The sequence below is a fragment of the Myotis myotis genome, unplaced genomic scaffold (genome assembly GCF_014108235.1).
Source record: "Myotis myotis isolate mMyoMyo1 unplaced genomic scaffold, mMyoMyo1.p scaffold_m19_p_2, whole genome shotgun sequence".
In the NCBI taxonomy this organism is placed as follows: Eukaryota; Metazoa; Chordata; class Mammalia; order Chiroptera; family Vespertilionidae; genus Myotis; species Myotis myotis.
This window is the reverse complement of record NW_023416324.1, coordinates 30,506,697-30,533,371: the sequence shown is the minus strand read 5'-3', so window position 1 is coordinate 30,533,371 and position 26,675 is coordinate 30,506,697. Positions and strand designations below refer to the sequence as shown.

General features: G+C 48.1%; 1 protein-coding gene and 1 pseudogene across 2 annotated transcripts; one reads left to right on the top strand and one right to left on the bottom strand.

Moving 5' to 3' along the window:
• Window positions 1-766: 766 nt before the first annotated feature.
• LOC118676295 (vitamin D3 hydroxylase-associated protein-like) lies at window positions 767-26,227 on the bottom strand. 2 transcript variants are annotated; one of them, XM_036349949.1, is made up of 15 exons: window positions 25,841-26,111; window positions 12,242-12,355; window positions 11,954-12,103; window positions 11,141-11,274; window positions 10,144-10,350; window positions 9,438-9,478; window positions 8,883-9,007; window positions 7,871-7,996; window positions 6,885-6,982; window positions 6,493-6,592; window positions 5,975-6,018; window positions 5,191-5,230; window positions 4,673-4,781; window positions 2,962-3,107; window positions 767-1,121 (listed from the first exon to the last, which is right to left on the bottom strand). In XM_036349949.1, the coding sequence occupies exons 1-15, from the start codon at window positions 26,036-26,038 to the stop codon at window positions 993-995; spliced, it is 1,761 nt and encodes a 586-aa protein (XP_036205842.1). In that variant the 5' UTR covers window positions 26,039-26,111; the 3' UTR covers window positions 767-992. The 2 variants fall into 2 exon arrangements, 1 of the variants encoding a protein (XP_036205842.1); XR_004974074.1 differs by lacking the exons at window positions 767-1,121; window positions 2,962-3,107 and having other exon boundaries at window positions 4,939-5,230; window positions 25,841-26,227.
• Window positions 18,179-18,781, top strand: LOC118677450 (annotated as a pseudogene).
• Window positions 26,228-26,675: the final 448 nt, after the last annotated feature.

The window sequence follows — 26,675 nt, the reverse complement described above, 5'->3', positions numbered from 1 at the left end:
ATCAACTGAGCTACCTGCCAGGAGGAAGGGTAAGTTTTGATTCAGGAGGATCTCAAGAGATCAGATGAAGGGAAGGTCATGAGGGAGTTGGCGGGATCAAAGAAGGCTTCCTGGAGGAATTGGCATTTGACAAAGGACAAATGCCAATTCCTCCAGGACAGAAAGGACAGTGATGATGTTCAGGTTAAAAGGAAAGTCTGAACAGAGGCAGAAGCGCATCGTGCTGCCAAGAGGGCTCCCGTTTGAGGAAATGAGGGAAGCTGTTCTCCAGCAGAGCCAAGGCAGAGGATATGGAGGACCTCGGGAGGTGCTGTGTGTCACACCAAGAAATGAGCACTTTGTGGGCAAAGCACCAGACTGTGAGCTGAGGCCTGGGTCCCAACCCAGGGTGTGCTCTGACTAGGCTTCCCTTCCTTGGTCTTGCTCTCTGAAACTTTCTCTAGACCCCAGTGGGGGCCGTGGCAAGTGCTTGTCAGGGAAATACCTAGGAATCACAGCTCACAGAATAATTAAGTGATCAAATCTACCTCCCTCAATTTGTAGGTGAGAAAACAGACCCAGAGAGGGGAAGGAATTTGCCCAGCACTGCATAGCAAGCCAGTGGCAGAGCCAAGACTTGAACCCACGCCTGCAGCCTCTCAGTTTGGGGCTCGTTCCCCTCTGCTGCAATCTGGGATAGCATCTGGGGGACTGAGCTGGAGGAGGACAACTGGAGGCAGAAGGCCGTCAGGAGGCTATAGTCCGCCTAGATCAGAAATCACAAGGCTGGCCAGTAAAGAATGTTTATTGAGCCCTTCACCCTGATCCCCATCTTGAGTGGCTTTGAGTCCACCGATGAAGCACCTACAAGGACAGAAAAAAACTGCAAAGAAAAGGAATATGGTGGGCTTCCCGGAGGAGATAGGAGGTGGATATGGTACTCATGAGAAGGAAGGGGCATTGGGAACAGACTTGGATAAGGATGTAGGAAGATCTCCAAAAGAAATGGCTTGTCATCTGGGTTCCCTCTGGTTCTTGGTCAAGGTTTCCACCTCCTTCATGAACCGAAGACAGAGTTCCTCTTCCCACGGCAAAGCGATGCACTGCACAGCCACTGGGAGCCCCACGGATCCTTCCACCGCCTGCTCAGAGAGAGTGTCTGTAAATCAGAGCCTGCTTCCTGCCCACAAGCCCCTTGCCCACCCCTCCTCACCTCCCGTAGGTATGCATTAATCCAAATATCTCATCTCCAGTCCAGATTAAGATAGAGATTTCCTGGATCTCAGAGTTCCAGGCTTCCTTGGCTCTCAGTAAAACCTGGAAAAATTGTTCTGACTTTGTCTACAATTCTCCAGGTAAAACTTGTTCCTTGTGCAAAGAGCTGACTATAACAATGAAATATAAAACCAAGTATCCAGCCAATGTTCTTAGCACAGGAAAGAAGAATGTGCAAGTCCCTGATCCAGAACCTAGTTACGCTTCTGCAGTGAAAGAGGTGCCTAGACTCCAAACACAAGCCCGGGAACATGGGGGCTGGGCCTGAGCGCCTGCCATGAAATCCAAACATAATTGTAGGAATTCAAACATGTTTTCATTGCTTTATGACAACAATTTCCCATCACAATAGTGTGCAGCAAGAATTTTTAAAGCGTGTAATACCTGATTATTTAGTCAGGGGCACTGACCTCTTATCTCTTACTTAGATTGTCAAATAGAAAAATGACAAGAGCCAACACAACAATAGCCATCTGTTGTGAATGCCTGTCTTTGTTTTTTAATCTTCACCTGCGGATATATTATTGATTTTAGAGAGAAAGAGAGAGGGGGGCAGGGAGGAGGAAGAGAGAGAAACATCCATGTAAGAGAGAAACATCAATGGGTTGCCTCAGTTGCCTCCTGTACTGCAACCCAGGTATGTGCCCTGACCAGGAATCAAACTGGCCACCTTTTGGTGCACAGGACGATGCTAAATCAACTGAACCACTATGGCTGCACTCTATATATCACTTTTAAACAGCTCCTGGAACAGAGGAAGAGCTCAAGACACACTAGATAGTGTCATTATTATTATTTTCTCAGCAGTTCCACTGGGTAATTCTATCACTAAAATCAATTTCCAGCCCTGGCCAGGTAGGTCAGTTGATTAGTGTCATCCCAATATACCAAGGTTGCGAGTTCAATCCTGGGTCAGTGTACATTAAGGAATCAACCAATGAATGCACGAATGGAACAATATATCCATGTTTCTTTCTCCCCTTCCTCTCTCTTTCTAAAATCAGTAAGTAAAAAATAAAATAAAATAATTTCCAGAAAAATAAGTTACTTAATGTCTTACTCAGACACATGCATACTTTTCAAAGTCAATCTCTCTCTCTCTCTCTCTCTCTCTCTCTCTCTCTCTCTCTCTCTCCCTCACCCAAGTCAGGGTTGTTATTTTAGACCCTGCATTGAATAGGCCCATAGAAACATTTCCTTTTGGTAAGTCACCTCTGAATTAATTATAGTAGCATTTATTGAACACTTCCTACATATAAGACCTTATGCCAATTGCTTCAGTCTTTTTTGATTTAACCTTTAACATAATTCTGCAAAGTAGACTTTTTTATTCCTGTTTTTTTCTGACAAAGAAACTGAGGCCCAGAGAAGGGCGGTATCCATTGTTTCACAGGAAGCTCTTACCCCGGGGCCTTTGCCCTGATCCCCCTTCCTGCCTCTGGATTGGACTTTCCTTACAGAGGTGTCCAGCAGACCACTGTTTTTGTAAAATATTCTCCCCTGACAAGGACAGAGGATGACCTGGACATTAAATGGTGTGTCCTCAGGGATGGGGTGACACGTTATCACTTTAGCAGAAGTGATAAAGGCTAAACCCTGGGAATACCCAGACCCATCCCACCCTGCCCTCACCCATCCACAGGGATGGAGGCAAGACTCAGTACTGGTCTGTGCTCCTGGGGGAGAGGTAAGGAGAGGGGCACTGACCTCCTTGAAGTTTCTGTCATTACTATCTCCGTAGTATCCCTTGTAGAAGGCCAGTTCCTCCTCGTCCTGTAGTGTCACAGTGGTGACGGGCACCACGCCAGCAGGGAAGTCCAACATATTGTACAGGCTGTGGTAAGAGCTGCTAGCTGTAGGGAGACCCAGGTTAGCCCAGCAAATCACCAACTCCCAAAGACCCCGGTGGGGAAGAATGTGACTTGAGTAAGCACTCCCCCTCGGGTCCTTCTCGGAACTGCATCCCTGTGGGCTTGAAATCGCCCCAGGAATCACCTGACAAACACTCCCTGCTCTTCCCCCAAGGTGTGGGGAAGGAGAATCGCATTGTCCAAGCCTTACTCAGTGCCGGGCATCTCTGCATTGCTGATTCTCTGAATCCTCTCCACCCCTGAGAAATGGGGATTACTATTCCCTGAGTGCAAATGAAGAAACCCAGGTGCCAGATGGGTGAGATGGCTTTTCACAGGCTGCACAGCTGGTGAGTGGCAGAGATTCCGCCCATGCCCTCCAATACACTAGGCTTCAAGATGGCTGGCGCGTGCAGTGCAAACCTGAGTTGAAAAGACTTCTCTATGGCCACAGCCACCTGTGCGCAGGACGGAGCCTCACAGAAGTGGTCGTGATGCCTACAGACCACAGCAGAGAGCAGAGCACGGTGTGGGCGTGCCTTTGGGCAGCCACTGTGGGGGACCCAGGGGAGAGGACTCCAGGCTTGAGGTGGGTTTTCATTCTGCATTGACATCGCCTCTGACACTGCACCTGTTCTGGGCACGAGACCCAGTGATGCCTCAGACACTGCCCTATGCTGAGGCCTGCATTTCAGGTGGGTTGGGCTACAGACACCTCTAGAAATGGGGCAGCACAAAGCATGCTAAGAGTGAATGCACATGCTCAGTGAAAGAAGCCAGACACAAAAGCCTCATATTTTATGATTCTGTTTATATGAAATCCTAGAAAAGGCACATCTATAGTGAGAGAAAGCAGATTAAGTTGTTGGGGGTGGGGGTAAGGTTAGGGAAAAATTGCAAAGGGACATGAGAGAAATTTGATCAGTGATGGAACTATTCTATATTTTTATTATGGTGGTGGTGATACCACTATATACCTTTGTCAAAATTCATTAAATTGCACTCTGTGAATTTTATTGCATATAGGTTATACAGATGGTCCCCAACTTATGATGGTTTGATTACTTTTTTTTTTCTTTTTTACTTTACTTATACATATTCAGTAGAAACCAGCTAAACTAAGCTGATGTTCACCAGGTTAAATGTATTTTCGACTTAGATATTTTCAACTTACAATGGATTTATTGATACATAACCCCATCTTAAGTTGAGGAGCATCTGTGCTTTTTTCATTTTTAAAGCGAATGGAAATTCACTTTTAAAAGTTCATTTTTAAAGCAAATGGAAATTGAGAGTGTCTGCTAACAGGTACGATATATTTTTTAAGGTGATGGAAATATTGTGGAATAAGATAGTGGTGGTGGTTGCATAATATTCTGATTATACAAAAACCATTAAATCACACACTTTAAAATGGTGAATTTATGCTACCTGAATTTTATCTCAATTTAAGAGAAAAAAATGTTTTTAGGTGAATGAAAACAAAGGTCAAGGTCACATAGGCTGTGGCAGGACTCAGAAGTCCTGGACTCCCTGTCTAACCCCACCAGGACCCAGTGTCCTCTCACCTGCTGCTTTGGGAGGATAGCCTATATAGAAGGCAGGGTCCAGAGCTGGCGACAGCAGCACATCCAGGTCCAAGGACCTCCACTTGGCTATGAACTCTTGCTGATATTCCTGCAGCAACAACAGGGGTAGGAGGGATAAGATCAGCAGAGGTCACTGTTTGCAGGACAAGGTCAGGTGTTGCCAGGCTGAGTTCGCTTAAGCACCAGGAAAAATTCCGAAGCTATGAGATGCAGACTGAGATATCTGGGAATGGTCAGGGTCTTACCAGGGACTAAGGTAAAAGGATGGGAAGAGGAGTCTCAGACTATAGTGATTTGCGGACAACATATCATTCAGGCCCCAGAGAGATGGACTAGATTAACCTCATAGGTCACTAAGCCTTCCCATCCAGGTCCAGCCAGGCCTCCCCTGCAGGCCAGGACAGAGCTCTGCCCCCTGTCTGGCCACTCCTGTCACCACCAGGCTTCTGCTGCCCCTGATCCAGCAGTCCCTTGAGGTCTTGCCAGGCACACATCACCTCCACTGCTGTGTGCTGCTCCCACAGTTTCTTGGGTGTCCTGGAGGAATGAGGAAGACACTGGGAAGTCCAAAGGGCAGATTGGGAGGATCTTCTCTTATACAAATGGGGCATGATGCCCAAGTGGCAGGGCCTGGCCTCAGTGCAGGCTGCACATCAGCTGATGGGCTGGGAATAACCCTGTGTCTTGTCCCCTTGCCAAGACACCTTGCCTGTCCAATGTTCCCAAGAGTACACATTCTCTGGTCAATACCCCACTACCACCACCAGCCACAAGGACTAACAAGTGCCCCCCAAAACTATAGTTCCTTTCTTCACCTGTGAGGCTCTAGGTCAGCCCTCAGGTTACTCCACCCCAATTCCAGCCAGCAACTCAACTCCAAGCCCCACCAGGCCAAGCCCAACAGCACACCCAAGCCCAAATCAGAATTCTCTTCAACCCACATCCCCACCCCAGTTCCAACCTTAACCCCAATTGCAACTCAAACCAACTTCAACCCCGCCCAAATCTAACCTCAATTCAGACCCAACCTTGACCACAACCTAACCCAATTCTAGCCTAAACTCAGAGCTTACCTCCAAATCAAACCCCAATCCCAAACCCACTCAAAGGTCTAAATTTAACCCAGTGTCAAGCATGACTCTAAAACCCTAATTAGATCCCAAAGTCTAAATTGTCTTTGCCCCCAGTGAACATCAACTCTAACCACATGCCCCTCACTCAGTTATCACCACCCCATGCAAAACCCTGGCGAGCTGAACCTGAAGAGACTCAACTACTCACTTCACTCCACGAATCATTTCCAAATCCTGGGCAGTTCGGGGCTCCTAGAGGTAAGGAGAGAGGGGGCCACCAACTTCAGAAACCACAGGCCAGTGCCAACCTGCCCTGGGTGGGGGGGTCCAGGAAGAGCAACTCTGCTTGGTACACTGACATGGAGCCCTCAATCCTTCATAAGCCACTACCACCTCACACAGCCCTGAGCCCCCTTCAGGCCCTCACCCCTCTCTAAATCCCTTTCCCTTTCTGTGAAACCCCTTCCTCTCTCTATGATGCCCTTCCCCTATCAGAGCCTCTCTAAGCTTCATCCCCTCCCTGAGAACACTCCTCTGTTCTGGCGTCTCCCCCTCTTTTAGCTCCTCTTGCTCTTGAATCCAGCTCTGAGCCACCAACATTCTCTGGATCTCAGGCTCCTCTCTGACTCTACCCCACTCCTTGAGTTAACCTTCCCCCCTTCTGAGCTTCTTCCTCTCTGGGCCTCACCCCCTCTGAATCCCGCCCCATCCTAGGCCCACACTCACTATGTACTTCAGGATCCTGGCCAAGATACACTTCAGCAGGTCTGGCAGGCGGAGCTGGGTAACTAATGCCTTCATGGAGGGGTCCACAATGTCTCCCTCACTGAGGAACCACAGGCACATGGCTGCTCAGTTACAGCTTTTCAGTCATGGACCGACTCCCACACCCACCCAACTCCCCCTCCATAGATAAGCCACAGAGGGAGGTCAGACCCAAAGAAACACTTCTGTTTCCACCACCACCAACCTGGAACATGTACATTCTGAAAACGAGGCCTGAATAGATGACTTAAGGTCACACAATTAGCCATTAGCATCCCACCAATCCAGACCCACAGGTCCCCTCTCCCACCCCATTTCCACCATGTTCCATGTCTGAGTCCCAACAAACATACAGCTTCTCGAGAAGGGTGGCCCCTCCATCGGCAAACAGACCCCCTGTGTAGAGCTTTTGCATGGCGTACTCTATCCGGGGGATGGAGAAGGGAATGACCTGTGGAGACAGAGGCTGAGTCAGGGCCTGGAGCTTTTCCCATCCAGCCCTGTTTTCTCTCCGCATCCCTCAGAATCTAAGGAGAGAAAATCACGTCACTCCTCATCTCCTTCTACCTCAGCTCCTCAGCAGGGCAGGGGAGGCCTGTGGATGGGTGCCATGCCCACTCCCTCATAGGGATGTGATGGGAATTCCACCAGGCCCTATTTCCTGCCTGCTCCACTGTGATCCAGCCTCAGACCAAATGCTTTACACATGTGACCTCACTGACCAGTAATCTGCACAGCTGCCCCATGTGGTAGAAAACTGAGGCTCGGGTGTTAAGAGAGTGGTCCAAGATCACATAGTACGTGTGTGGCCAACCACCAGTTATCAAAGGGGAGGCAGGGCCAGGACAAGCCACTGAGCCATGAGAGGCAAGGGAGGAGGGGGAGGAGGATTTTGAAGACAGGAAGATCTTTATGGCCATTTTAGGTTGAAGGAATTTTAAGAGTGAATCCCTGAGTCACCACCGCTGAAGGGAGAAACCACAGAATCATGATGCCTTTCTCACAAGGTGAGACTCCCCCTCCCCCTTTCCATATATTTTCTCAGTCCATCTTCTCCATGGAATTTAGGGAAAACACAATGATCTCAGCAGCCCAAACTTAGATATAATTTCCTTTCTTATTTTTTAAAATTTTATTTTATTGTTTAAAGTATTACAGATAGTAATACATATGTCTCCTTTATTTTTCCTCCCTATTGACCTTCCCCGGCCTCCCCTACACCCCAGCACATGCTGGATATAATTTCCTTTCTCTCCAAGAATGGTCCAGTCCAGCATCCTCACCAGTCCAGCCTTCTCCCCAATCTCCACTCCCCTTCCCCAGGGCTAAGTAAGCCTACCTCATGTCCTGCATCCTGGAGCAGCCTGCAGGTGAGCCTCACAGCCCTGGCCATGCTAGGAGATGGTTGAGAGAAGCCATCTGATTCATAGTAGCCAATTCGAAGGGGCCGGGTCTTGGAGTATATCTGGGGGCAAAAGGAGAAGGGTAGGGCTCTGATGGGAGATTGGGCTGGGGACAAGGTGATCTCACTCTCTCCAGGAGCCAGACTTATAGACTGGGGCCTTGGGCCACAGCTGGCCTTACCCACATATAGGCTATCCTATATACGTTTCAGGCTTTAGCTCCTCTGGAGACTCCCCTGGAATAACAAAAACTCGATGGGGCCCTAGCCAGTTTGCCTCAATGGATAGAGCATTGGCCTGCATACCAAAAGGTCCCAGGTTCAATTCCAGTCAAGGGCATATACCTCAGTTGCAGGCTCCTCCCATGTCCGGGCCCTTGCCTGGGCACACGCAGGAGGCAACCAATTAATGTGTTTCTCTCACATCAATATTTCTCTCTATCTTTCCCCCTCTCTTCCGCTCTCTCCAAAAATCAATGGAAAAATATCCACCGGTGAGGATTAAAAAAAAAAGGAAAGAAATGGATGGGGACGTGAGTGACTGGGTGGATGAAACAGATAGATCAATTCATGAATGAATGAGTGGGTGGATGTATGAGAAGGTAAATGGGTGGGTAGGCAGAGATTTGAATGGATAGAGGAGTAGGTGGATAAATGAATAGCTGGAGTTGAGTGGGTGGGCAAATAAGTACTAGTAGATTAATAGACATGAGCATTTTTAAGCTAAAGAAGTGCCAGAACAGGATAAGGATGGAGAGATCAACAGAGGCAAAGAATGGATGACAGACAATGATCATAGGTTGATCATACCAGGATGTGTGTAGGGAGTTGCTTGCTGCACCTTGGGCTAGGAAATGAGATCTTCAGAGGGGTTGGCAGACAGGTCAATGAGGAATGAGGGGCGGGGAGAGGAAGGAGCCCTCCAGGTCTGTTCCCCAACCCGGCTTACCTCCTCCCTGAAGGGCATGAAAGGCACAGTGGGGTCCAGCTGGTGCATGTCTTCACTCAGCAGGGCTCGCAGACACAACACCAGGCTGTCCACATCCCGGGCCATGGGGCCAGCCACGGTGGCCACTGCACAGCAGAGGGGAAGGAGGCATCCTTTCTGCTCTGGGGACCCCCCACTCCCTGGCCTCAGAGGGTGGTGCCCAGGGCCATGATCAGGGCCAAAGAAAGAGTTCATGGGGGCCATTTTGGTCAGGGATTGAGGACAGGTGCAGTTGATAAACCTGCCAAAGCAATTCTGATGCCTGGAGGGAGAATCTCATCTGGGACAGAACATCAAGAAACCAACAGGAAAAATTAAAGCAAGATAACAGAAAGCACTTCTCAGTGGGGCAAGAATCACTGGGCTAGGGGAGGACAGGCAGAAGCCATGAAGTCCCTTCTCCCAGATGCTTTTATCACTAGCGGGGCTGATCTGTCTGAGATTGGATCTGAGGGAAATGTCCTTTGGAGAAAGGCTGGCTGGTTTGTTTTTGAATAGGCACAGACAGGAGCTTACCTGATTTCTTGCCCTTCACAGCAGAGGCAATTCCTGTGTAGCTGCAAATCCCCACCCACCAAGAGCCCAGCTCAGCACCTGAAGGGAAGGGCCTGGGTGCCAAGGAGGCTTGAGCACCCAGCCAATGCACTCCCCCAGGGCTCAGCACACAGGTATGAGAGCTGCTTCAACCCTCTCATAACTCACTATTTCCCTTAACATAAAGTCTGATCTCTTTGACTGCCCTTCAAGGCTCTAAAGTATCAACTTCCGTAGCTTCCTCTTTTAGTGCTTCCATGAACACATATTGCTCCAAGCAGTTAAGTGCTTACAGTACAGCCTTCTGGACTCCATACCATCGCTGCATGTCCAGCCTTCAAAACCAAACTCAAATGCTGCCTCTGGCAGGAAGCCTTCCTTTTCCTTGCCCTGCCTCTGAAAGTTCAAAGTGTAGGTAAATGGATAAACATAAGATGACTGAATGAATGAACTAATGAGTTAATGAATGAGTGGAAGGTCTATTCCACTGCCACCTGTAACAAACATGCTGTGGCTGAGGCAGGAGTTATTTGAAGCCTACCTACCTTCACCACTTTCCCCTAGTCCTAAGCTGAGTGAATGAGAGTGAATGTGTGGATCAGGCCGCTCTGTTCCCCAGACCCCTAATTCCTCTAGGCTGGGCTGAGCCTGCTCTTCCCACCCCCACCCCAGCACCACCACTGAGTACCTGAGGCGGCTTCTTGACGTCCGGAGGCCATAGACACCACAAAAGCTGCATGGCATGCGGATGCTGCCCCCTGTGTCGGTACCCATGCCCAGGATGGAACCCCCTTTACTCAGCACAGCTCCTTCACCCCCCGAAGACCCTCCAGGGGTCTTCTTTAAGTTCAAAGGATTCCGGGTCTGTCCATAGATGGGGTTGCTGCAGTCAAAGCTGAGGGATGCAGAAAAGGAGTTGTGAGGTGAAGGTTTAACTGGGGAATGTTGCCCCTTCCCCACAGAGAGGCTGACCACCAGCTGCTTCAACTCCTGAGCTCCTCCCAGGGCTGAGGTGAGATGCCGCTGCTGCAGGAAACACCCACAGCAGCACCAATCACCTCCTAACAAGGAGCAAGGAGCCCACAGCTCTGCTGTCAGAGAAATGGACGTGCTGGCCCCGGCCAGTGTGGCGCAGTTGGTTGAGTGTTGTCCCATGCACCAAGAGGGTGCACGTTTGATTCCTGGTCAGGGCACATACCCAGGTTGCACGTTCAATCCTCCATCAGGATGTGATTGGGTGTGTGCAGGAGGCAACTGATCTATGCTTCTCTCTCACATGACTGTCTCTCTCCCTCTCTCTCTAAAACCAATGTTTATTTGTTGTTTTTTTACTGGATACACTAAAGGATGAATGGGGAGGAGAGAATACAAGATGAGAAGACCAATTAGAGACAGAAGCTGGGAGAGAAAGAGACATAACTTTTCAGAACCTCCAAGCCCAGGAGCCTTTAGAGACCATTGAGCCCACACACGAGGAGAAAACTGAGGCTCAGAGGGCACAAAGACTTGCCCAAGAACCTTCGTCCTTGAGGTCTGCATGACTGACTCCCACCTCACCCTCTGCTCTAAATCAGGACTTCAAGGTGCTGTTTCAGTCCTGGGCCTGACCCCAGCCCCAACCCCGGCCACGGCCCCAGCCCCAGCCCCAGCCACAGCCCCAGCCACAGCCTGCCCACTTCAGAGACCTGAGCAGTGTCTGGGGGATGTTGGTCTTAACGAAGGGAATAGCCCCCTGGGCCTTCAGCACTTTCACAAGGACCCCGTCCTTGGCCGCTGGCTTCTCCAGGAACTGTGCCAGGCCACATGTAGAGTCATGGCCCTGCAGGAAAGTGACATTAACTCCAGTCCTTGGGGGTCAGGGTAGTTACAGTGAACAGACTCTTCTGCATTCGACCCCCACCCACATCCATTCTCACACCCTCTGAGACAGTGCAGCACCTTAGGTGGATTCACAGGTGGCAGAAGAACATGGTGGTTAAGAGTTTGGGCTTCGAGTCAATGAAGGAAAAATACCACATGATCTCACTCATTCATGGATAATAGAGAACATTATAAACTTTTGAACAATAATAGATACAGAGGCAGAGCTGCCTCAAACAGATTGTCAAACTGCAGCGGGAAGGCCGGGGAGGGTTGGGGGGCAGGAGGAAGGGGGGTAAGAGATCAAACAAAGGATTTGTATGCATGCATATAAGCATAACCAATGGACATAAGACACTGGGGGGTAGGGGAGGCTAGGGGACTGTCAAGGGCCGGGGGGGAAAAAAGGACACATATGTAATACCCTTTGTAATACTTTAAGCAAAAAAAAAAAAAAAAAGAGTTTGGGCTTCGGTTTGAACCCAGCTGCTGGGTTCGGTCTCCATTGGCCACTTTCTAGCTGTGCATCCTGGACTAAGTAACTTGCCCATGTCACACACTCAGATATTCACAGGCTCCGTGGCATGTGTGCACCCACACATACATGTACACCTGCGGACATACACCCCAGGACTCACCATGCAGTCATAGGGGTCCTTGAGACTCATGGGGACCCCATAGAGAAGGCCTCTCTCACTCTTCTTGAGCTTCTTCAATGCCTGCAGTTGTTCCTCACATTCTTCCAGGAAATCTGTCAGGCAGTTCACCTCCTGGTGCACCTTCAGCGCCTGAACAACATTGAGGGAAACCAGGTAAGGGCTCACAGGGAGGCCAGGGACAGGACATTCAGTCACCACAGCCCCTCCCTCCATCCCCACTCCAGCTCAGAGGCAGGTTTAAGTCCTGACCCTGACCCCTAACCCCACCTCCTCTAAGTAGCTACAGAGGACACTCTCCAGACTCAGCTCTTCCGCCTGCAACTTCTGAGCCAGCTCCACCAGGGGCAACTCCAGGATGGGCTTGGGGTCCAGGCCTGGCTCCTGTGGAAATGAAGTGGGAAGGACAGATATCAAAGGCTGATCCCTTCAGGCCCACTCCCACACACTCCACATCACACCCCATACACTCCAGTGTACACATGTACATGTGCTCAGTACATATCTATCCCTGTGCTCACCCTTAGCATTAAAATCATTTATTGGTCTGTCTCCAGGTTGGCATGAAAGACCTACAGGAAACAGATATTCCTTTCTGTCTCTGCTTCCCCAATGCCCAGCCCAGGGCTTGGCACAGAGGAGAGTCTGACCCCTAGTGTTGCTATTCAGAAGGGGCACAATTGGAGTGGGAGTGACATTATATGCATATCTTGAGACTCAGGGGTCATGGAAATGAGGTTTAGCTCTGTGTGATTTGCCTTCAGGGGAGCAATCCAGCATCCCACATTTCCTTCTTATTTAGTCCTCCCAACCCTGACCTTGGGAAAGGACAAGAGTCTAGCATGACTGGCAGGAAAGCTGGGACCCAGCCTTGACCACACTATGGCTCAACTGTATAACCCAGGATGGGCCCCTCCCCCTGCCATGGCCTAGGTGTCCTCAGAGAGGTAAGGACTAGAAGTCAATCATTAGTCAGTCATGTAGGATGACCACAGACAGGCCCCCCACCTGCTCTGAGCTGGGCCCTTCAGGGAATGATGGAAAGCCTGACACTACCCCCTCAGGGCTCCATGACAAGGCCCTAGAACATAGCAAGAACTCAGGAAGGCAAAGTTGTCTTCCCTTAGACCTCAGCCCCAGTCGAGACCCTGAGGGACAGAGAGAGAGCACTGTTTGCCCAAGGACACACAGTTAGTAATGGCAGAGCCTGGCTCCACACGCTTGCTGAGTCATCCCCCCACGGAGGCAGGAGGACCCCAGTGACCACTCCCTTAGCAATACATACTGCCAATAGGTGTTCTTGCCTCCTTCATATCTCCCACCTCTGACTCCACAGCCTCCTTCCTGCCTAGAACCTTCTGTGTTTCTCAGTTTTCTCAACAGCCTCCTCATCGGACCCTCTGCCTCAAGTCTCTTCCCCTCCAGCTCAACCTCTTCACTACAACCTGGGTGATCCTTTTAAGATCTTATATAACCTAAATCTGATCATAGGTCCCAACTGCCCTCAGAATAAAGTTACAACACCATTCTCATCAGTGTGGTTTATAAGGTTTTCAAAATCAGCATATAGCATGTGTTCATCTTCAGATACACCAATATGTTCATCTTCAAATACTTTGCCTGCACCAATTCATTAAGTCCTCACAAAAACCCTTGGACAGGCATTCTTATCATTTCCATTTCACCAGTGAAGACAACTGACTCACAGAGAGGTTACTCTCTTGCACAAGGTAAGGGAGCCTGGACTTTAACCCATGTCATCTATATCTTCACCATTACCCTCGCAGTGGTTCTCAACTTTCTGGCCCTTTAAATACAGTTCCTCATGTTGCGACCAAACCATAAAATTATTTTCGTTGCTACTTCATAACTCTAATGTTGCTACTGTTATGAATCATAATGTAAATATCTGATATGCAGGATGGTCTTAGGCGACCCCTGTGAAAAGGTCGTTCGACCGCCAAAGGGGTTGAGACTCACAGGTTGAGAACCGATGCTCTACTGGCTCTATGCTCTGAAATTAAAACTTCTTAACTGAAAGCGAGCGTGGAGGGTTGTCAAGTCCTAGGCCCGTATATTCCTTGACAAAAAGGCGATCTTTACCTTAAATGAGCCTGCCTATTGTCTTTTTTGCATCTAAGATAACGTACCTTTTCAATGTCTGAGTTATCCTTTTTTTCCCAGACTCTGCAAGGCACAATCTCCCACCAGAGCCCAAGGTCAGGGTATCTTGTTCCCTCATTGTTATCTTGTTCCCCGAATACTACTCTATGTGTGTGTGGGGTGGGGGGGGGGGGGAGGATGGGGGTTAATGGGGGGGATGAGGACACATTTGTAATACCTTAACTAATAAAAAATTTAAAAAAATATATACCACTCGATGTGCTATAAATGTTAATTATTAACGGTCCTCTACCCACCAATGTGAAAGAAGTATGTGTCTCTTCATTTAACGTTTTTTATCCAATCCCGTAGATTTTCCCACTTTGCTTTCTCCCACCTCCCTAATCTATCACCAATGAATTTTATAAAACCCTCCTTATGCCTCCTCTTTTGATTGTAATGTATAAAATAGGATGCAAAACTGTCATTCTCTGGAGCATTTTCTCAATCCATTGAGATTTTGCTTCCCAGCAATTGTCGTCAGTTTGGCTCAAATAAAATTATAAAAATTCTTACAGGTTTGGACACTTCTTACGTTGGCATTACATAATTTACTAAATAATCATCCCAATATATCTTGCACCCATCTGATACCATACATAGTTAATAGAACATTATTGACTATATTCCCTATGCTGCACTTTACACCACCTTGACTATTCTGTAACTACCAATTTGTACTTACAAATCCCTTCACCTTTTTCACCCATCCCCCAAACCCACCCCCACCTGGCAGTCATCAAAATGTTCTCTGTATCTATTGAGTCTGTTTCTGTTCTGCTTGTTCTTTTATTTTGTTGTTGCCTTTTTTTAGATTCAATTGATAGATATGTATTTATTGCCATTTTATTGCTTATCTTTTTTCTTTCCTTCTCCTTCTCCTTCTCCTTCTCCTTCTCCTTCTCCTTCTTCTTCCTCCTATTCTTATTCTTATTCTTCAAGAAGACCCTTTAACATTTCTTGTAATACTGATTTGGTGATAATGAACTCCTTTAGCTTTTTCTTGTCTGGGAAGCTCCTTATCTGCCTTTCAATTCTAACTGATAGCTTTGCTAGGTAGAGTAATCTTGGTGTAAGTCCTTGTTTTTTATCACTTTGAATATTTCCTGCCAATATCTTCTGGCCTGCAAAGTTTCTGTTATGAAATCAACAGACAGTCTTATGAAAGCGCCCTTGTAGGTAACTAATTGCTTTTCTCTTGCTGCCTTTAAAATTCTCTCTTTGTCTTTAACCTTTTGCATTTTAATTGTGATGTGTCTTGGTGTGCACATCTTTGGCTTCATCTTATTCTATTTCCTTCACCAGGTTAGGGAAGTTTTCTGTCTTTATTTTTTCAAATAGGTTTTCAATTTCTTGCTCTCTCTCTTCTCCTTCGAACACCCTGATAGTGTGAATGTTGGAATGCTTGAAGTTGTCCCAGAGGCTTCGCACACTATCCTCATTTTTTTGGATTGTTGAGTCTCTGTAAATTACCCTTCATTTCAGTTAGTGTATCCTTCATTTCTGATTTGTTCTTTTCTATGCTTTTGAAGTTCTCATGAAGTTAATTGAGCATTCTTATAACCAGTGTTTTGAACTCTGCATCTAGTAGATTGCTTGTCTCCATTTTGGTTAGTTACTTTTCTGAAGTTTTGTTCTGTTCTTTTATTTGGGACATGTTTCTTTGTCTCCTCATTTTGGCAGCCTCGCTGTGTTTGTTTCTATGTATTATATAGAGCTGCTACATATCCCTGGCTGGGTAGAGTAGCCTGATGTAGTAGGTGTTCTGTCGAATCCAGTGGTACAGCCTCTCTGATCAACATGTGGGCTGTGTAACCTCCTCCTATAGTTGAGCCTTGATTATTGTTGGCTCATCAATGGGAGGGATTTACCCCCAGGTCAATCAAGCAAGAACTGGCTGTGACCACTGACCAATGACCTCTGACCACTGTGGAGGACCAGCTGTGCAGGGGCTTACTCAACAGAACAGGACTTACTTCATCAGGGCTTTGTGCTCACTGAGTCCACCCCTTGAATGTGCTGTTTGTGAAGGTAGTTGGGTGGTGGTGCTCCAATGTGGTCTCAAGCTGTCCACTGGGTACTCTGGCTCTGGGGCCTCCACCTGTGTTCTGCCCAGAGCCACCTGGCATGAGTTACACAGTGAACTGCAGATAGCTGCTGAGCTTGGAGGTGCCCAGTTGAGGCCAAGTTGCGAACCAAGGCTGGCTATTGCTAGAGCCAGGCCTGGGGCCACATAGCAAGAGGTATGGGACACACTGAAGCCAGATGCTACTTGTTTGATAGATTTTTAGGAAGATATGAAGCATGAGCCAAGACAGGCCATTCACATGGAAAAGTCACTGGAAACAGCTTGGGTGGGATTGAAAGTTGGGTAGAGTGGGGCCTTAGGCAATCACCAGGGGATGGGCAAACAATGTGAGCCAGATTGATGGAGTCTCCGATATGGCATCTGCCTGCCAGCTCTGTGTTGGGAGGTTCCGGGTAGTGGGGGAGGGGGGTTATCAAAGAAATAATGTCTTCTGCCAGCATTTCTGACTGGAAGAAAGCTCACACACACACACACTGCCAACTCTCATCCTGATGCCAGACAATTCAGTTCCTCCCTGTACATCTCTGGTGCATTTCAACCTGCTTTTCCAGTGCTGGAGCTCTAAAGGAGTGAGTCCAAGTAAGTCCACGCACATGCCCATTAACAGGAACTGCTTAGGATTCCAGCTGCCCTCTGTCTCCCTCAGTCACAATATCTGCAAGTTTTTACAGCCAGAAGTTATGGAAACTTTTCTTCCTGGTACTACAACCCTGGACTGGAGGGCCCCAGGACCCCTTCCTCTTCATGGGGATCTCTGCAACCAAGATATCCCTCCCAATTTTTATCTGCCACATGTGAGTGTAGGACCAGTCTGTTCAGCATCTCAGCCCCTCCTACCAGTCTCTATGTGACTTCTTTTTAAATTCAAGAATCATAAGACTTCCATTCAGCCAGATTTTAGTGGTTCTGAATGATGGTTGTTCTTTAGTTTAGTTGTAATTTTGATGTCAAAAATGAGGACTGCCTTACCTGGTTTGGCTCAGTGAATAGAGCATTGGCCTATGAACTGAAGGGTCCTGGGTTCAATTCTGGTCAAGGGCACATGCCTGGGTTTTGGACTCAATCCCCAGATAGGGGTGTGCAGGAGGCAGCCAATTGATGATTCTTTCCCATCATTGATGTTTCTCTCTCTCTCTCTCTCTCTCTCTCTCTCTCTCTCTCTCTCTCTCTCTCTTTCTCCCCCCCCCCCTTCCTCTCCAAAATCAAGAAAAAAAATATCTTAAAAATGAGGATAGTGTAAGGAGTCTTTGGGACAACTTCAAGCATACCAACATTTGCATCATGGGGGTGCCAGAAGGAGAAGAGAGAGAGCAAGGAATTGAACAAAATAGTAACAGAAACTTCCCTAACCTGATGAAGGAAATAGACATAAAAGTCAAGGAAGCACAGAAAGTCCCAAACAAGATGAACCCAAAGAGGCCTAAAACAGGACACATCATATTAAAATGCAAAAGGTTAAAGACAAAGAGAGAATCTTTTTTTTAAAATATGTTTTTATTAATTTCAGAGATAGGAAGGTTGAGGAAGAGATAGATAGAAACATCAATGATAAGAGAGAACCATTAATCAGCTGCCTCCTGCATGCCCCCTTCTGGGGATTGAGCCTGAGTTCCAGGCATGTGTCTTGACTGGGAATCAAACCATGACCTCCTGGTTCATAGGTCAATGCTCAACCACTAATCCACACTGGCTGAGCAAAGAGAGAATCTTAAAAGCAGTAAGAGAAAAGCAATTAGTTACCTACCAGGGAGCTCCCATAAAGCTGTCAGCTGATTTCTCCACAGAAACTTTGCAGGCCAGATGGGATTGGCACAAAATATTCAAGATGATGAAAGCAAGGTCCTACAACTAAGATTTCTCTACCCAGCAAAGCTATCACTTAGAACTGAAGGACAGATGAAGAGCTTCCCAGACAAGAAAAGGCAAAAGGAGGCTACAGCCATCAGGTAAGCACGATGGGCTTTTACAAGTGCATCCAGGAGCTATGGAAGAAGCAGCAGTCCTATGTAACATACTTTTTTCTCAGGGTGTGCTGCTGGCAGTACTGTCAGCTCTTTGCACTCCACAGGCCCACAGCCCCACCCCACTCAGCCTGATAAAACATGCAGGCTGTGATACAAGGCCAAGCAGGTTATGTCATATGAGCCATGGTGGCCTCAAACACCCAGTTCCTAAGGGTGTGACCACAGCAAGCCTTTCCATCATGGTGTTAACCAGCTAAAGTTTTCTCAAAACCTTCAGCCTCCTGCTGAGGAGTGAGCAAGCTGGATGCCACTGTGGGGCTCTAAGAGTCCTGGGTTCTTACTGGGTTGGTAAAGATTCCACGTGTACAAATTCTTTGAGGTTATCCTTATTTCATTCCATAAGGCTATCAGAAGGAATCCTGGCACCCAATGGATCACCACACCAGCCCACTAGCACAGGGAGATGCGAGGGCTGACATCTGCAGGCTGCAAGAGCCCTGCCTTAGAAAGGGCCACAAGTCCCACCACATTATTGGTGGTTGTTGCCATGCAGCTTGGGTGTATAATACTCTCCAGCTCCACTGTTACCTCTAATATAAGTAATGTTTGTAAAAGTCTTAGATAATAAACAGTTTATGACAGAAAAAAAGCTCAAGGTGTTTATTACCAAACTAGTATTACAAGAAATGTTAAAGGGTCTTCTTAAGATGAAAAAGAAAAAAGAAAAGATAAAAAATATGAAACATAAAATGGCTATAAATACATACCTTTCAACAATTACTTTAAATTCAAATGGATTAAATGCTCCAATCAAGACATAAGGTGGCTAAATGGATAACAAAACAAGACCTCTACATATGCTGTCTACAAGACTCACTTCAGCTCAAAAGACACACATGACTGAAAGTAAAGGGATGGAAAATATTTTCCATGAAAATGGAAAAAAACAACAAAGCTGGGGTAGCAATACTTATATCAGACATAATAGAGCTTAAAACAAGAGACAAAGAAGGGCCCCGTAATTCCAATTACGGCTATTTGTCTGAAGAAACCCAAAAAACTAAGTCAAAAGGACATATGCGTCTATACATTCATTGCAGCATTATTTACAATAGCCAAAATATAGAAGCAACCTACTAGTAAATGTCCAGCAATACATGAATGGATAAAAAATAAGTGGTGCATATATACAATGGAATATGACTTAGGCATAAAAAAGAATGAAATCTTGCCATCTGCAACAACATGATGAACCTCAAGGATACTGTGCTGAGTGAAATAAGTCAGACAAACATAAATACCATATGATTTTACTTACATGTGGAATCTAAAAAACAAAATAAGCAAGCAGAACAGAAACAGACTCATAGATACAGAGAACATTTTGACAGTTGCTGGATGGGAAAGGATTTGGGGGGCTGGGTGAAAAATATGAAAGGATAAAAAAGTGCAAAAAAGGAAACAAGTAATACCCTTTGTAATACTTTAAGCAATAAAACTAAAAAAAAAGAAGTGCAAATTTGGCTCTTAAAAAAAATTTCAATTGTTGTACTGTTGATATTTGGCTCTGTTGACTAATGAGTTTGCCGACCACTGTACTAGTAGATAGTGCTTAGGTACCCAGGCACCACTGTAAACATTTATTAACTTGAATACTATTATTATCATCATCCCCATTGTAGATATGAGGAAGTTAAGGCACAGAGAAGTTATTTAAAATACACGTGCTTAGGAAAAGTAGGTTTACAGTTGTTTGTATGGAAAATAATATAATAATTACAGTAGTAGATAATAATACAAGAGTAAACTATGCTGACATACTCACAACTGTAAACCTACTTTTGTCCACCGCTGTAAGTGTCAGAGTCAGGCGGCCCAGCACTCTTTTTATATATATATATATATATATTTTATTGATTTTTTACAGAGAGGAGTGGAGAGGGATAGAGAGTTAGAAACATCGATGAGAGAGAAACATCGATCAGCTGCCTCCTGCACACTCTGTGCCTGCAACCAACGTACATGCCCTTGACCGGAATCGAACCTGGGACCCTTCAGTCCACAGGCCCACGCTCTATCCACTGAGTCAAACCAGTTAGGGCAGTCCAGCACACTTAACTATAATGTTACACAACTTCTCACTGTGGCCTGTACTATTAGGGTCAAAGTAATTTAATATGATCCCCATGGCAATATATATGAGTTCACTGTCAACAGAGATGTTGACTATGTAAAATCTCAGAGGGCATTGGGGAGCTAGCAATTGTGGGTGTAATTGCTACTGGTTCAGCAGAAAATGAGCAAGAACTCAACCCAGGGAATGAGATCATTCATGTTGCAAGTCTGCTTAGACTTCCACTTCCCCCGGCTAGTGCCTAGACAGTGTGCTTCCTTAGGTACTTGTCTGGCCCACACCCTCCTCCAGTGACATCCAAGCCTTGGTGCAGAAATTAGATACTAGGAAGCCCTTCTCTCCCCTCAACCCCCACTGCACCAGGCCTGTGCCTGCCACGTTGCCCCTGCCCTCTGTCTGCTTCTCCAGTTCCTGACCCTGCCCACCAGGACGGCCATAGAAACATGGCACCACACACTGGGCCCCGATGCTTAGACTGAGTCGCTGTCCCTCTGCTATGGGAATAAGAAGGTAGAGCCCAGTCGGTGTGGCTCAATGGTTGAGCATTGACCTATAAATCAGGAGGTCATCATTCAGGGCACATGCCTGGGTTGTGGGCTCAATCCCCAGTGTGGGGCATACAGGAGGCAGCCAATCAATGATTCTCTGTCATCATTGATGTGTCTATCTCTCACTCCCTCTCCCTTCCTCTCTGAAATCAATAAAAATATATGTATTTTTAATTTTTAAATAAAAGAATAAGAATGGGAGACTCCTAGGCAAATTCTGGGCTAGGAACACCCCCCCCCCCCCCCGGGATTCTACTGAAGAGGAAGAAGAGGCGGTGCACAGGGAGAACGAGTGGAGACAGAAGCTGCAGGGAGAACTAGAAGACGAGTGGCAGGAGGTCAATGGGCAGCTCCAAAACGATGCTTCCCATGAGGCCCAGGAACTCGAGTCCTTCTTAGCCTGGTCAGATCACCCGGCCCGGGAACATGCCCAGAAGTGCCAGCAGCAGCCTGAGGCAAAGGGAGCTGTGCATCCCCCACAGAATAAGGGCAGGAGGAAGAACAGTGGCTCCTTAGAGGGTGAGCCAAGGGCCAAGGAGGAGGAACTGCGTGAGAGCCAGACCAGCAGGCCTAGGAGCAGGCACAGGAGGCTCACAGGGACCCAGAGCCCAGGGCTCAGCACTCCAGACAAGCTAGGAGGGGCAGCCTCTGGCACTTTGACAACCTGTCCCGGCCCTGCCCTGGGGGAGAGGACTTGGAGGCCATGGCTGCAGCCCTGATGGCCAGTCCCCACACCCACCTGCGGGCAGGGGGACAGGGGGCTCTGAGGAGGTACTTGAAGCACCCTAACTGCTTCCTACAGTGATTCCAGAGCCAGATTGAGACCTGGAAGTTGGGTCGCATGCTGGGAGAGGTGACAGTTCTTTCTCAAGTCCTGAATCACCATACGGAGGCCCTCAAGTGACCTCAGGGAAACAAGGAGAAGCCTTTGGGAACACAGGCAGGGTGGCAGGAAGGGCCAGTCAAAGATGGGGATGACGAGGACCAGGACCAGGGTGATGCTGCATAGCAGAGGATGTGGTGGGGTGGGAGTGGAACTTGAAAGGAGCTGGGGTGGGGAGGACAAGTCATCTCCACTGCTCCTTGACTCTGCCCTTTCCTAATAAGCCCTGGTTCCACATCTCATTCCCGGTATCTCCTCCTCTTTTTGCATTGCTGTGGTTTTCATCATCTATGACATCTCTTGTTCCACCCCACCTGCCAAAACCCACAGCTCCTACACACCTGTGACACACACACACACTAACACGTGCCCTCAGCTGGAGACAGGAAGCCCCTGCTGGCCCACCCGCAAGGTTGGTTCTCAGAAGGCCCAGTTTGCCCTCCAGTCTACTCCACTCTATTGAGAGATGAATGTGAACAGAGACAAAAACAAAAAAAGGAATGAAACCAGTTTCCCTCTCCTCCCCCAGCACAGACAGGGCTTTCCCTTTGCTGAGTCACTGAATAGTCTGGGTTAGGGCAGCTGGAGCTGGGGGACCATAGGAGGTCCTGGAAGGTCAGGGGATAGAAGCAGAATGGATGGAAGAAGAGCCTGTGGGAGAGTGGAATTTCAGTTGCTAAAATGTAAACAGGGGAAGTAGGCAGAAAGCCAAATTATGTAACCTGAGTTGTCTGTTCTTGGGCAACCAGGGATCCACACCCGATGCCATCTCTCCCCTCTAGCTTCTCAGTCCTATCTCTCCTCCAGGTCCCAAGGAAAGAGCGAAGAGGTAAAGTGGACTCAGTATAGTCAAGCTGCTAAATACTAAAGTCAGGTAGGCTGAGGAAGTGATTCTCTTCTCATTTTAATTAGCCTGGGAATTTAAACTTCTGAATTTTCCAGTCCTGCGTCAGTGCCTGGACATACATCAGATCTCCAGATAACCCCTGATTACCTCTGAAGGACTCATGAATGCATTAACCTGACGTCATTACCCAGAGCCCTGGGTGTAACCAGACCTCTTGGTGTGCATCTTCCAGACCACCTGCCATCAGTCATCCAGGTCACTTGACATCTGACTGATAACCATCCTGGACCAATAATAGAGCTAAGAATGTAGGAATGGGGACCCGCCCCCCCCCCCCCCCCCCCCCGGGATTCTACTGAAGAGGAAGAAGAGGCAGTGCACTAGGGAAGAGGGAGCCGCTAGGGACCTTATGTGCACTGGCCTCTAGTTTTACTATCAGAACTCAACTTTTCGTTCTTCTTCAGAAACATTTCTGGGTTTTTGCCTAGTTATGTCTCCAGTTTTCATACCCATGAATTAATCTTTATCACTTATTTCTAAAAAAGGAGGAAGAGGAAGAGGAGGAGGAGGAGGAGAATGAGGACGAGGAGGAGGAAGGGAATGAGGAGGAGGAGGAGGAGGAAAGAGATGAGGAAAAGGAGGAGGAGGAGGAGGAGGAGGAGGAGGAGGAAGGGACTCTGCTTAATGAGGTTTCCAGTCACCAATGACTCAGTTACTGGGAGAGCTTTGAAAGAGAGAGACACCTTCAAAAGATGAGAGCCACATCAAAAGACCCTCACAAGTTTTTTTAAAAATCAAGAAAGTATTTGGAAATTGTTATAATCATTTGATGAAAGAATTGAGCTTCAACTTCTATCACTTTTAAGCTGTTTTAATATATAGTTTAGTTTAGAACAAATCTCACCTCCTGCCCAGTTCCATAGCCCAGGGGACATCTGCCTTCTCCACACTCACCTGGTGTTGCCTTCTATCATGGTTTGAAAACCAAAAAATATATATTTCAAAGTTTTTAGCCTGTTGATTTATTATTAATATTTCCAAAGTGGTGGTTAAATATGCTTAATATTGTAAAAACCATCAACCCGCAGGGCAGCCAATTTCCCCCTGAAGTGCTCAGAGCCTCCTGGTAAGCAGCCTTCAGAATGAGCAGCGTGTCTGCTTCCCCCAGTGGACCTTGCAAATTTTTCCTCTGTGTTCTATAGAAGCAGCCCCTTATCTCAGCTTTTCTCTGCTTGGCATCGCCTACCCTGTCCTTTCCTCCTTTTGGAAAACTCCCATACATCTTTCAAGGCTCAGCTCTTTGAAACCTTCCCCACATGACCTGCTCCAAAAAGAGCAAATCACCCCTCCTGCCAAGTCCCACAGCTCCATAGGCATCTGGCTTTCACCACATTTGGCTGAGTTGCTTCCAATTATGGTTGGCACAGCTCTGTTTCCACCACACCCCACCCAGAGTGAGAACATCTTTAAGACATGTCTGAGTCAGACATCAGATCTCTGTCCCGGAGTTCAGCAGAAAACAAGACCACAGGAGCCATCTGTGAAATTTTGCTAAACTGAACGAATTGGATCTGTTTGAACCCTACGAGGGTTTGCCTATGTCTCAGCCTCCCACTTCCCTGAGGCATAAAGCTGGACATACGAGGCCTTGAGGGTATCCCTGGCGGAGGAGTGACCCAACTAGGGAGGTGCCCAGGACAGACCTGTGATAGCTTTGTTGGGGAGAGAATAGGCCTATAGCCTTGAGGGAAGGCTGGAGACACCATGGGTGACCTCACCCCAAACTTTTCCACTCCCCCAGCCAACCAGACACACACAGCCCCACCAGGTACCCAGCCCAATAGGTATATATTCCAGATGCCCACACGTATACCATCCAGCTGTCCAGACACATACAGAACCAGATGTCCTTTCACATCAGACACATGACCTCACATAAACACACTCAATCAAACATTCAGACCCAAACATATCTAGATGTATACACTCCAAACCAGTAACATGACACATAGACACCCAGCCAGACACACACCACAGGCATTGAACCAAACACAAGCAGCACACAATAACTCACCAGCAGGAAGCGCACACAGGCAGGCCCTGGTGTTAGCAGTAAAGGAACCTAAACCCAACACCGCACACAGCTGGGATCACCACACGCACACAGAACCCTCTCCATCATGCTGACTCGCCACAGCAACCCCATTAGCCTCGATTTCCGTCCCATCAACCAAGGAGGGGCAGCTGTTCTCTAGGGGCAGATTGATTCATCCAACTAATTAGCCCCAATTAATATTAATACACATTCTCAGGAGCTGCAGCAGCTCCAGCAGAGAAGCTGCGCACTGGGGTCATCAATCACTGTCCAGGGGACGGCAGAGGACACTCAGGAACTCCAGGTCACGGGGACAGTACCTCAGGTGCTCTCACCACCCCCCGATCCCAGGGTCCAAAGGGAGACCACCACCATCAACTAAAGTCAGGGACCCTAAGCTACCAGAAGCCCACCCTTCCCTGAGCAGTCAGGGAGCCCATGGCCCAGAAGAGGCTGTCACACCCTCCAGGCCATACAGCGAATGCAAACACAGCGTGAGCTTGTTTCTGTGCCCCTCCTTCCCACCCTTCTGTTGACCACTCTAGCTGGGCTTTGCTGACACACCCAGGGCTCAGTTACTTCACCTGCAAATTCCAACCCAGTCATAATGGCTGTCATAAGGCCTTGAAATAACCCCATCCGGGCTGTCAAAATCCTCTTTTAAGTTACATAACTTCCGGGAAGGAGCCCATCTCCACTGACGCCCCTGTGTTTTGCATCTGTCAGGTGCTCCGCAAACATATGCAAAACCCAGTGGGTGGCAGAGGAGAGGGAGAATATGTAGACCAGGGTTCCTGTCTCAGTGGGGTGTGGGGGTGGTCTGGAGCTGAAAGAGGCCTGGCCTCCTGCATCCAGTTTCTCCATCAGTTTATTTTATTTCAACAAATAGCCCAAGTGCACACCACCATGTTACTGAGCCACTAGGAGAACAGAGAAAACACACTGCCCCCGACCACAAGGGGCTCGAAGGACATAAATGGGGAGCAACTGGTGACACAAAGATCTAGCATAGAGCTGGAATGGGGGACTGTCCCCCCAGGCTCTCTGTCTTCTGAAAGGGATGAGGCCATGAGAGGGGTGTGTCCTGAGGTAGGACCCACCTGATGGGATTGAGGCTGGGTGCTTCAGGGGTTGATGTCTACTCACCTGCTCCCGGAGACGCTGTGCCAGGGCTGCCATCTGCTGCAGCGCCACCTCCCTGCGCCTCTGTGCCCTAGGGATCTTGTTCCGTGCCGGAGCATGCTGCCTGGAAAGCAGGGAAACCCCCAGCAGAGCGGCCCCTAGCAGGGTCAGCAGGAGCAGCCCCAGCAGGGGGTAAGGCAGCAACAGCATCTCCAGCATCATGGGGCCTGTGTGGATGTATCCACTGCTTCCTCAAAATCATGTGGTATTTATTTGTCAGCTACACTGCTGGAGCACCCTCCCACTTCTGGGCCCCAAGGGGAAGAGCCAGGCCCTGGGTGTGGGAGGTCACAAAATCCTCCCAGCTTATTCTTACCTCCACCTGGATTTTCTGGGGACAAAGACCTTGTCCCTCAGGCCATTCAGTGCAAGAGGCTTTGGCAGAGACAAGCCTGCAGGTGGACAGATGACCAGGCTCTGATTACACCTCCTTCTCTTCCTCCTCCCTCGTCTTACCCATCAGATCCCAGCACCTTAGTCTGACCTCTGCTAGTTCCTGCTAGGGTTGCCTCTATGGTTTCCTGTTGCTTTTAGGATAATTGCCCTTAATATGGCTCACAGGCCAGGTGGACTGAACAAGCCATGTGTGTCCAGAGTTAGCTAATCACTCTGGGGGGCCTCTGGGGCCCAGGCAGAGAATAAAGGAAGGAGACCTGGGGGAGCAGGCAGGGCTCAGAAGGCATCCACCCTAGGGGAGAGGATGCAAGGAAGTGAGGCCTGCATAGCCCTCACCCCTGCCCCTGTCATCCCAGGGGAGCGTTCATTCCCTACTCCCAAAGCAAGGCCACACTCTCTTCCA